Genomic DNA, 12,780 nt, shown 5'->3' on the forward strand with positions numbered 1-12,780 from the left:
TACCAATCAACAGCCAGTAGAGACAGGGCTAACCCTTTATAGACAAAAATATGTAATAAGTCCAGATGATTACATCAGAATATCTTTCCTCTCTGTATTTAAATAAAAACTAAAAGTGTAGTACAGATTTGAAAGGAATTACAAAAAACGTCTTTAGATTTGACAATATTTATGAATTGATGCACACTTCTGTTTTATCTGAAATTGTATATTTGTTGTATTAATTTGGGAAGGTTTTGTTGAAAAATTAAGTGAAATGTTTTTTTGCCTTTAACTTATTTTCCCTCTGCATTAATGATATGGGACTTATCAGTTATACTTTATAGGACAATATTTGTAATCTTGTAGTTAATCATTTCATATTGGTCCATTTAAAATATAACGGTGTATTAGGTTATAGTGATGTTCAAGCCATAAAAAGATATTGCTAGATATATCTTTGATTTGGATTTGTAAACAAATTTAAAAAAATAATTCTGATGTAGAAATGCTCAATTTTAACTTTGAAAATTAATATATTTAATTTAGATGGTATAAATATTTTAAAAAATGTGGACAGATGTCGGAAATGTAAAGGGGGTATGTGATTGTCTAGCAATATTTTATTATAGCCATACGTTTTTTTTACTACATAGCACCATAACATTACATGGTGCTAATTGTTCATGTGTAGATATTAATAAATAATCTGGTGGCAATTCAATGTTAAATATCCCCTTCCAAGTAGAATGAAATTAGAACAAAAACTTAGGGCTCTGCTGGTCAGGGTCTTCTCATAATCAGGATCCTTTTTATTTCTCCCAATGTATCAGCAATAGAGTGCTTGTTTATTTATAGTTTCTTAATAGTGCTTTAAAATGCAGAGACATGTCTTTGTATAGATTCAAAACTATGAACAAAAATATAAATATTTAGGTTAGATGTTTATATATAGTCATGTAATGTTCTGGCTGCGGTAAGGGATCACTTCTTGAATACTGTTAATGTATTGGATCATTTGTAAACACAGGACATAAAAACTTAACAAGTCTCTTCAAACATTTGTGAAAAAGTTGATATATACAAGGTATTAAATGTGTGATATTGCTTTATTACAATGAATTGTGGGTAACTTCAATGCTTTTGAAAACAAATCATCTAAAACGATATACCTCCAATCTCTCATCAGATATTTCTTTTGTCGGTAGGTTTATAAAGTGCAATACTCCTGTGTTATACCCCCATTGTTCTTGTGTGTTAAATTTTCTGTGGAGGAGTTGCTGTTCTTTGTGTTAACTTTTCATATTCTCAATCTTTAAAGAAAGAAAAAAAAGATCCTTTTTGAGCTTTTCTAGGGAAAACTTGAATCATAAATATGAAAATTGTCCTCGCTATTTTTATTGTAACTTTCTGATATACTGCCAAACTTGTATAGCTGGAAAATTGTTTTAACAAGAAGTTATGCTTGTGATTGTAAATATGGTTTGTTTTACTTGTTGTGAAGGGTTTATATATTTGTTCTTCAATGATTAAATGTTATTCATTATTATGAAATAGTCATTATCATCGTATAATTTCTTGAATTCATTTTCCCTGGGCTTGCAACTTTTATTGATTTTTCGTATGATTTTATTTCTGACAAACAGGGTAAGCAAGATCTCTTTAATTTCATATTTTAAGTAGGTAGTGAGCCAGTTTCTCTAAATGGAGAAAAGGAGGATTTTTTTTGTTATTTTTTAGTTTTGATAAAAAAAAAAGTTACCCATAATTCATGTGTAGTTATGACGTGTGGCGCCAAGCAAAATGGAGTGTAACGGATGTGGATGCTTTATTTAGGCGTTGTCTCTGTACATGCTTTGTTATTTATTGTGATAAGGGAAAGCCCCCTTGTTCTGTAGATACCTGATTGTATGATAGACGTGGCCTGTTATATAAAGTGTATGTTTTATGCAATAAAATTATTCATGTACATATAGAATGTGAATATTTTACATAGTGTACATAAACACATGACCTCGTCGTGTATATAATATCTGTAGGAGATTTGGAGGATTAAACGAGAAATTCATTATTCTTCAGGTCTTCTACAGTATATAGTAATTAGAATATTAGTAGACAGATATTGAAAATGATATTTAGATGCTCTTTGTCTCATAATTTTCTGTAACAATTGTTTAAGTGTTTGATGTTTCAGATAACATTCTAGTGTTTTTTGGAGAATCATTATATAAAAAAAAACTGTTTGAAAAAATACTAAAAATACGTCTTTCATTAGTAAAATTCACAAGAGATCATTTTCAGCATCTAGAAATTCTACAATGTTCATCAAAATGGCATTCCCAATTAAGAGATGGATAGATTTTGGCTTTTTTATTAGAATAGTTAGCATGTGCTGTAAAATCCCTATCAGATGTCCATTATTTTGTAACAATTAAAAAAAAATTGCTGCCATTTTATCGTTTATTTTATTCCAAATTTTGTTCAATTAAAGTTCATTTATCATAACTTTGCAATAACTTTCAGAGAACCTGTGACTTGTAAAATAGAGGAAATTATTGTTCAAGATCAGAATAACTTTGGGATCCTGATGCTTTTGTCTAGCTGCAACGTATTATAGGAAACTTAGATTGGACGATCTTTGACAACATTTAGCTTTAGTCTGTTTAAGTGAACATTTGTCATTTCAGGGCCCTTTATAGCTTGCTATGTAGAATGGGTTTTGCTCATTGTTGAAGGCTATGCAGTGACCTGTAGTTGCTAACTTTTAACTTCGTTTTGTCTCCTGTGCAGAATTGTCTCATTGGAAATCATACCACATCTTCTTGTTTCTAAATCAGAATAGAAGTCTGGGTTACAAGCTGATTAGAAATGCCAAAACTTGCACATACACACAGCTTATATTTGAATAATTCAGGGTTTGCTTCCATGTAAGATTGATGTATTATCAGACAATTAAGACTTGATTCTGTTCCCATACATATATTATAAAAAGAATTGCAAATCAGTTAAAATAACGATCCTATGTTAATGCATTGCTCACAATGATCTGACAACACTCCATCCTAAATTTTGTTTTGATAAATTTATATCACCCTATGAATGTCTGTCTCCAAATTTTAAAGGTGTGTATCATTATGATAAGACCTGAGGACCCTGAAAGATTGTCAAAACAGAAATTAAAATGGAGAGATTGCAGATCCTTGTAAACAAAGCATGGAAACAAGACCTGTATTTTAATCAGATTGCAAATAATTGAAACTTGCATAATGGCAACAAAATGAGAGATTGATTGTTGTTGTTCCTTATATATGAGTGACAAAAGCAGATCTGCAGAGGTTGAACTTGCTGATCCTATGATACAGTACATGAAAAAAATATTTTACAAGACCACGAAAATATGCAAACTGGATAGATAAAAGGAGATGTGGGGCATATGTCAATGAAACAGAAACCAAGAATGCCATGGGAAGAAATAGACTGAAGCAGAAAAAAAACCTGAAGTTTTTAGGAAAGTACTCAAGTTTTCAACTTAAGAGTTTGAATTCCTTTTAGTATCTTAGAACCAAATTCATGTAAAAATATTTTTAGGCTGTTTGGAAAAATGGGCCTTTCTGTAGAAATGTGATCTATTAATTTAACCAGTGCACTTTTAAGACTGTCCCATACAATATTTCACCCTGAGTATATGCATGAAGTCTATTCCAATGGAAGTTGAATTACAAAAACTTATAAATTTATAAAAAAAATAATTCTCATAATTTCTCATGACTTTTGTACCCCCCAAGACCAATACAAAGATTCTTCTCTTGCAGCAAGAACCAGTGAAGAGGTATTAAACCAATCATAAAAAGCTTTGTTCTTCAGAGGTATTATAAAGTTGGATACTTGCTTATCCTGAATGTTATGGTTGAAAGTTTCCTCCTTGCAAATGCCCCTTACCAAAGACCTCATTTGTATGGTTTGGAAATTTATAATTGAGAAACGGACCGAACTATGAAAACTATGTTTCTGTTATCCATGAAATGATGTCAAGGACTACAAATCAAGTAACCCTCTTTGAAGGATATTTATATTTTGTATTGATGAGGTGAGAAAAAAATGGGTTTATTGTGCACCTGATTTTTCAGGTATGAGTGATAAGACACCTATATTTGGTTTACAGAATTATTTCATCATTGTAATTGCCTGAAATATTTTCATTCCTGAATCTGCATGGCAAGTTGAATGCAAACTTTTAAAAATGTTTCTTGGATGGCCAATATCTTTCAAATCAATACATCTGGAAATCCTGCTTCTTACAGGAGACAGCATTTTGAGTATATGATTGTTGACGCCTTTGAAGGTAGGAAATATTCAGGAAGCCCCTTTCTTCTGCATATTGAACCTAATTTCTATCAAATTTGGTCACCACAGCTTAGACTTACAAATCTGTGAATAAATGGATTGAAACACCATTAAATCATATGGGAGTACACAATATTACATTTCCAACAGCTGTGTGGCCACAGCGTTTGTTCTTACTTAATTTATCATGCAGAAAAATGTTGATTCAAGAAGAGGTATGCAGCTTACCAAACAAAAAAAACAAACAAAAAAACGACAAAACACATGTAACTCCTTTGAAAAAAAAAACAAACAATCTGACCACAGCTTCATTTTATATTTTAGAATGAAAAAAATAGCTTTTCAATATTCAAAATTATAAGTTAGGTTTATAATTTTTTGAAAAATCGGTATAAAAAAATATGTCTTAAAGATATGAATAGAGACTACTATAACAGTCTAGTTAATAAAGTAATTTTGGATAGAAATAAAAACCTAATTTTCAAGAATAATAAACAAACATCACAAATAATAAGGTCTAACAGAAAGGTCTTTTTAAGGTTGTTATAGACAAGCAGTGAAGAGAATTACAAGTTCTAACATTAAAAGCAATAAAGACCCTGCAATGTTCTCATACATGTGTTTGAGCAGAAGTCTATTTCTCTGGTAATGCAGCAAAGGCACTTGTCTCAGAAAAAAAAATTACCTATATACCTTAATATAACACGGTATATAGGTAATTTTTTTTCTGAGACAAGTGCCTGTGTAATGCAGCATCCAATGTCGTCCATAAATGAATACCACTTAATCATGTTTAGTATTGGGCATCTTAAAGCTTTGCTATTTATTTGTTTATGGATTATGTTTATTAGGATCTATTTAAATATGTAGACTTTTCTGGTAGAGGATTCATTTGATGTACTCCTTTACTGGAGAAAGTCCAGTATTAAAGTTACAGTATTAGTCTTTAGAACGTTTTAACTCATGTACATTTTAGATTGTTATTCAAGTAAACAATTGACGTTGATTTTTTTGTTATCTCCCTTTATGACAGTGTTAGGCAGCAAACTCGTGTGTTGGGAAAAATGCTTTCAAGATCATCAATAGGCATAGCTGCTGCTGCTGGAAGCTTATGTTTTTTAGGATATTGCATCTATTTTGATAGAAAAAGGAGAAGTGATCCCGATTTCAAAAGAAAACTAAAAGAAAGTATGTTTGAGAGTACAAATATTTTATCTCAGTCATGTCAGTTACAACTGTCAATGACAATGTGGTAATTACGTAAGAAAATAGGATGCACCTTTAATTTTTAACATACATGATTCATGAGTTAAGAAATTTGATGTGTGTCTTATTTAAAAGTAATGCATAATTTTTTCATGTTGAACTTGAGTAACTTGACCACAGGCACTTGTTTCTGTCAATGTGCGATTTACTATCCATACCAGTACAAAAAAAACACAAGGTATTTTTTTTGTACTGGTATGGATAGTAAACCGCACATTGACAGAAACAAGTGCCTGTGAACTTGACAGAAATACAATGAACTGAGGCAGCAACCATTTGATTTTTTTTTGGGGGGGGGGGGGCTATGGTTTTTTTTTCTGTGCAAACTTTTTTTTTCGCCTTTTCTTGTTGAACATATAAATCTTTGCCAATGAAAAATCCAATAATTATTCCATAATTAAGATGAATAGATCTAGTCTAAAAATGCCATATCTTGTCCATATTCAAAAGTTCAAATGCATTGATTGTCAAAAAAAGGTGGGTTTCAACCCTTGGAGAAGACCTCTGGAACCCGACTGAATATACAAAGAAGTAACGTGCCCATGAAATAAAGTGAGTCAATATCATGATATTATTTTAGTCTACAAACATAATTTGACAAAGCACTTAGTACATAAAAAACTTTTTTAAAAAATGAGTTCATAAACATGGGGTGATAACAGTTAATCTGGAGTGGTAAGTAGATCCTGCTCTACATGGTCGTGATCTTTATACATGTTAATGGACTAGGATCGTTGTTTTGCTGCCTTAGGATTGTGTTGGTTGTTCTCTCTTGGCACTCAGGCTTTTTCAACCAATAAAAACTAATTGTCAACAAAAAGCCCAAAAGTACCTTAAAGTGGTAAACACTAATCGATCAATTACTTTGATATGCATTGTTGTACTGTAGCAGCAGTCTGTTATCAAGACTTTTAAGGACATCTTGATAGGAAAAGAAGCTCTGGAATATCATCAATGATCATATCCGCTGGCGTATCTTAAATATTGCTACTTTGTAAAATCATGCACCATTTTCTTCTTGTCAAGACCATTAATTAATCATTAACATATAATTTCAGAAAGAAGTCGAGCATCACAGAATAAAAAGCAAGGTGGTGGTAAAACTAATGTCCAGGTGAGCTTATTGATATACATGTTTTACATGAGGCCTAAATTAATATATTGTTTGTTTCCCCAATCCTGACCCTGCCAAGCCAGGTGGTGGTACATGTAGGTAGGTAGGGAAATAATTTTATTTCTCCTAAAAGCTTGAACAATATCGTACAATCCGGCAAGCCAGGAAATTGGAAATAAATAAAATGACGATTGACCTAGTTTTGACAATAAAATTTTATGAGTAGCACTGTTTTTGCAGGGTCGGTCAGGATTGGGGAAACAAACAATATTTTATTTTAGGCCTGATACAATGTACATTTTTTAGATTTAGAAAACATTTCAAGATAAATAGTCTTAACAATCAGGTAATGGTCAAGTTGATCTACAATTTTTACCAACTTCTCTGAAATTAATAAATAAAAATAAAGCAATGTGGTATTATTGTCATTGACAACTATCCATAGATAATAATGGAAGGACAAAGACTAGGTACAGGCTACTTTATGTCCTTTAACTCTTTCCTCAATAATGATGCCTTTTGACGCCTGTGTAGTACCTCAGTGGAAACACTCCGACAAGAAATGTCTGCATTAGACTTGATAAAAATTTGTATCCAATATTAAAAGGATATTCATTAGAATATCTGACTTAAATTTCCTTGCTGAAATATTTGTTTTTTGAAATGCCCTAATACTTCAAAGCATTTTATTAAAAAAAAATCCTATGCGAAACAAGTATAAAAAATCCCATTGAGGAAAGGGTTAACAATAAGAACTCAATCCTTCCATAACCTGGGAGTCTAGGACAGTGGTGTAATAACACAAACATGAAAACAAACTGAACAAACCATTTAATTTGTAAAGAGCTTGACTAATTTGAATGGTATACATTAAAGGGATAATTCGCGATTTTTCACTTTTCATCTTATTGTTTCATAATACCATAAAAAACATATTCACCAAGTTTTATTTTGATATGAAATCTAATAAAGGAGAAACTTGGGAATTATTAATTTTATTTCTTGAAACTCCCTGACTTATGTGACGTAGTTTAAGTCTTTGATGCATGCCGGGAGTGAAAATATCTCATTTAAGTCTTGTTCGTTAACCATCTAATAACGCGATTTAAAGCGCATCGACGACTTTTGGTGTAGCTATTAACCAACGAAAAATAAGTGATAGCCATGCAACTTTTAAAATTAGATCGTGTGGATATTTTAAAACGAATCTTAATAATAAAATTAATTCATACAATAGAACATTTTTATGATTTTTTTCTAAAAATAAACAAACATATGAAATTGACATGATCTATAGTGCAATAAAAATACACGTTTGTATTCTGACCTTTTTGCTTCATTCCAGCAAACGTTTTCAATTACTTGTACGGTGGAAATAAAATGTGTATTGTTTGTGACACCTAAAGAATGTTGAGTGCGTCGGTTAACTCAAGGTAATTAAAGGATTAGCATTATATAATTCTAAATCCTTTGATCCTCATTCAGTGAAATCTAGATGTCACGGTTTGCTAGCTTGAAGGTGTGAACAACATTTCGTATGAATTGAAAACGGGAGTCAGTCAAAGTTTTAGACACAGAAATCAAGGACTTAAAGACGTCCCTTCAGAAATGTAAAAAAAAAAAAAATTAACGGGAATAATAAGGTCGCACAATAACTGGATAGCTGTTGCATATTTTTATATTTTGCATAAGCATGATAAGATTACTTTTAAATGAATTATGGCTTTTGATTAATTCAGTAACGATAAAATACTTAATTATTTTAATTGAAGTATAAATTCATAAATAAAATAGCCTTCTAATCACGAGTGTATGAACTAAAAATTGTACTATCTTAGATTAGGATCGGCAGCCTTGAATATTTCAAACAGATCATTAACAATTGCAATTATATAATTTAGTCCATCCAAAGTTATCTTTAATTACCTTTTTAGGAATTAATGTTTTCATCAAAATATTTCAAATCTCCCAACGCACGAATACTTCAGATATTTGATAAATTTAAAAAAAAAAATTGACAGAAAATTTAAGAATCTTTTTGGAATGGAATCGAAATTTACGAACATACCCCCCGGTATATGCTTTTCAAGTGTGAAAAACATCAACAAAATTTATACATAATCGGGAATGTCCTTAACAAAATAGTCATCGTCTCACATCGTAACTATATCGGGCCCAACTATATATAATACTTTAGCTATTTGACCAACAATGTATAAAAAAAAAACCAGAACGAATTAAATGTCATCTTTCCCTATCGTTTAATGTTATTATAAGTCTGTTTCAACTGGCAAGATTACCCATAAAGCGGACAAGCAGTTTGTTCTTTAAATTGCTGTCATTGAATATCAAGAAAGAAAATATATCCCGAAATTGGTTTGAAACTTTGATACTCTAAAGTTTTCCTAGAAAATATTCACATCCCTTAGGGATTATTAGTGTACGTCCAGTTGCGTACATATAATAACATGCATGTCGGAACAATTGTGATGATGACGAATTCCTTCCTTTATTCGAGAACAATCTAATTGATATATAAATGTCCATAACTTCGATGAGCCAAAGAAAGTTATATATCAACCTGTATTTAAATCTCTTCTTCTTCTTCTTTTGGTATACAATAGTCTTTTGACATTTGATGATTACATACTGTTGGCATACGTGGACTAGTCTACTAACAAAACTTTTACCCCAATTTACACAAAATGTATGTTTCTTTCTTATGTACAATGTATACATGTATATATTTGAATTTGCGCTATAGTTCCGTAACTTTTTATCCTGGCGTATATACGAATGGTCGACAAGTGCGTACATTTTTTTAAATCAAAATTTCTGGTATGGTCCGATCTGTCCTTCACCATTGACAAAAAATATGTATATAGATTTTTATTTCATCAAATCTGTTGTTTATTTTTAGGTATTATCTATATTTTTATAAATAATTTTCTTTACACCAGAAATTTTATTCATAAACAAGCGTATGAGTTTAGTAATGACTAGTATATAATATCACTTTCGGACACGCAAGATAGAGATGCATATTATACACCTAATAGTTCAAAATGGAAAGTTATACATGTAACAGAGATTTTTGTATTATATGTCTCTGGTTATAAGTTATCGGCCGTGTACACTGATCAATACCCTAAGAAGTGAAACGATGCATGAATTTGCAAGCTCGACAGGAAATCGCTTGAATACCTGGACGTGTCACACCCCCTGCAATACCTTTGGGAGTAATACCTTTAGCCATGCAGGTGATCAGTGGAGCGAAGATCCTAATTTATTTGAATAAAGTTTATTACATAAAAGAATTATGAACTAATTAGATTTCCGAAAACAATTCAAGTTTCACGGAACACTTATTTATGATTTTAAATTTTTACTTTTTAACTAATTCCAATATTATCATTATTGTTAAAAATAACAGATCATGGTTATTAAAAAAAAAAGATAAGAAAATTTTCCGTATCAACTTAGTTATAGTTAACTAGTCGGATAAAACAACCGTACGATTGACAAGATATCGACACGCAATTACGACTACATCGGGTTACTGTAGTTTTGGTCCTTAGACATATCTTGGGTGCAAATCATAGAAGGTAACAAAATGGCCGACCGGAGAGAATTGATACTCTAAATTTAAAATCTATGGTGATCTCTTATCTAGCAGAATAAAACTTTAATATTCATGAATTTGAGCATTTTTATACAGAATGAACATAATATCAATTTTTGATTTTTTTGCGAAGTTTCCCTTTAAGCATAAAAAACAAATAACAAAAAGATTAAGTCCAAAGATCTAATATACACCTGATATTCCATTTTAGAATAGTATCAAATTTATTTGTACTCTCAAAGAGTGTTTGTCACATTTCTCAATTTTCTTACTTCACAATGCATGTAGTTTGTATTGTTTTTTTGATTGGGCACCAGTGTTCCTTTGTTCTTTATTAATGTTTTATTATATTTTCAGTTACCTGATTTAAGTAGTCCAGAGGCTATGCAGAAATTCTTTTTACAAGAAGTACAAATAGGAGAAGATCTGTTAGCACAAGGTATAATTGTTAATAATAATCTATATCTTTAAACCTTTTTAACAACAAATTTTATTTATGACATTGAATACATTTCATTCTGGAATTAGATACTGTATGTCCATGGTTCCATCCATGGCCTAATAAAACCATAGTTTTGGATATATAATTTGACTGCTTCTTTGCCAAGCAAATGGCATTTAGGAGTAAAAGATAGACGTGTTAGAACAGTTTACAGGTATTTTGATAGACTGTCTGAAAACTTTTGAGCAACTCAGCATTTAGAAATGAATTAAACAAGATGTCAAGCAGTCATTTTTTAATCAATTATTATAGTTTTAATCTTCAGTAATTTACAGTGATTAAACCTAACTACATCATATAGGCAACTTGTGCAAAGTGGGTTGATTTAAATGAAAAGCAGAAAATTTGGTCTGCCAATGGGAAAAAAGCATAAATTTTGTTTGATGTATTCAGAATTTTGTACCTTGCAAAAAGTCATTTAATATTAAGTAATGAAATTAGTATAAAGTAAAATTGTGTCTGTTATAAACAACTTGTGTAATAAACATATTAAGAAAAATGCAAGATAATTGAAAGATGTTCCTTCAAGTTACAACAATTTTAATGCAGCTTTGTATGTTAATCCACACTGGTTTTCAAACTGGCGGCCATGAAATAGCCCAAAAGTGGTGCTGAAAATGGCGTATAAACACAGAAAATCAAAATCAAATTTCATGTTTACACACGTAATCACATACTATGTTTTACTGTTTACAGGAGAAATCGAAGAGGGAGTAGAACATCTGAGTGTTGCTGTAGCAGTTTGTGGACAACCTCAACATCTCCTACAAGTCTTACAACAAACATTACCACCACAAGTGTTCCAATTACTCATCCAGAAACTGCCAACAGTAAACCAGGTTAGTATAGATATATAATGACAAAAATATGAGTTAGTTGTATACTGAGGATTCATTTATTTTCGTGGGTACCAATTTTCGTGGAAATTCATGGTTTTCCTGAAACCGCATACACGCCTATGCCGAATTTGCTATATGTTGAACATTTAACTCGTGGTCTATCTGTTCCCACCAAATCCACAAATATTGATATAGAACGAATAATAATGAATCCACAGTAAGTGTTATAAGGCAAACAGGAATAACCAACAGTTAACTAGGTCTGTATCTTCAAATATAAAATTTGAGATTACAAGGCATAAAGGAATAACCGACAGTAAAACAAGGTTCTTATCTTCAGACGAAAATGTGAGTTAACTATGCAAATGTTAATGAGCATGTAGGTACCAACAGTAAACCAGGTCAGAATATTCAGACATAATGACAAATCCCACACTGGCCACAGTAAACCTTGTAAAAATATATAACCCACAATAAACCATAAGAGTAATAAAGTTTTTTCTGGGAATTCTGTTGCTACCAACATATTAAATAGTAATGACATTTAGTTTATATTAGGAGATATCCACTGTAAATTATTACAGGTTATCTTGGAATAAAGAATAAATGAGTTATTGTTGGTTGCTTAATGTCCAGTGGCAAATATTTCATGCATATTCAGGACGATAAAGAAGCTACTCACACTCAACCATTGTAGTACACACAGAAATGTGTTTCTAAGCACAAACTATCTCACTTGAACAAATGGTGTAATGATGTTGATAAATAAAAGGAAACAGATTTTGCATTACTTGTATAGATTCATTATACATGATGTAAGGGACTGAAAGTTTTCAATAATCATGCCTCACATGGAACAGAAAATCCATGAACACTATGACATGTTGCAGTCATAACTAAAAATATTACCATTAAGATTAGAATTCCTGCTCCCTTGCAGATCAATGTTAAAGTCTTTATATTTGTTTCAGCGGTTAAGTCTTAGTAAAGGACCTACAATAAAGAATTTAGAAGAGGACGATGTGGAGTAAGGCAGGACCAATTGATGTGATAGTATTCCGTTGTGTGATCAAAAACTTATAAATATTTTATATAAAATACAAAATAGAATGTA

At 31.1% G+C, this 12,780-nt stretch overlaps 1 protein-coding gene across 1 annotated transcript; it reads left to right on the top strand.

The window, feature by feature from the left end:
* Window positions 1-5,326: 5,326 nt before the first annotated feature.
* LOC134711274 (mitochondrial import receptor subunit TOM20 homolog) lies at window positions 5,327-12,780 on the top strand. Its single transcript, XM_063571798.1, has 5 exons — window positions 5,327-5,511; window positions 6,648-6,703; window positions 10,683-10,764; window positions 11,524-11,666; window positions 12,638-12,780. The coding sequence occupies exons 1-5, from the start codon at window positions 5,388-5,390 to the stop codon at window positions 12,695-12,697; spliced, it is 465 nt and encodes a 154-aa protein (XP_063427868.1). The 5' UTR covers window positions 5,327-5,387; the 3' UTR covers window positions 12,698-12,780.

Source organism: Mytilus trossulus, chromosome 3, assembly GCF_036588685.1.
Source record: "Mytilus trossulus isolate FHL-02 chromosome 3, PNRI_Mtr1.1.1.hap1, whole genome shotgun sequence".
Lineage (NCBI taxonomy): Eukaryota > Metazoa > Mollusca > Bivalvia > Mytilida > Mytilidae > Mytilus > Mytilus trossulus.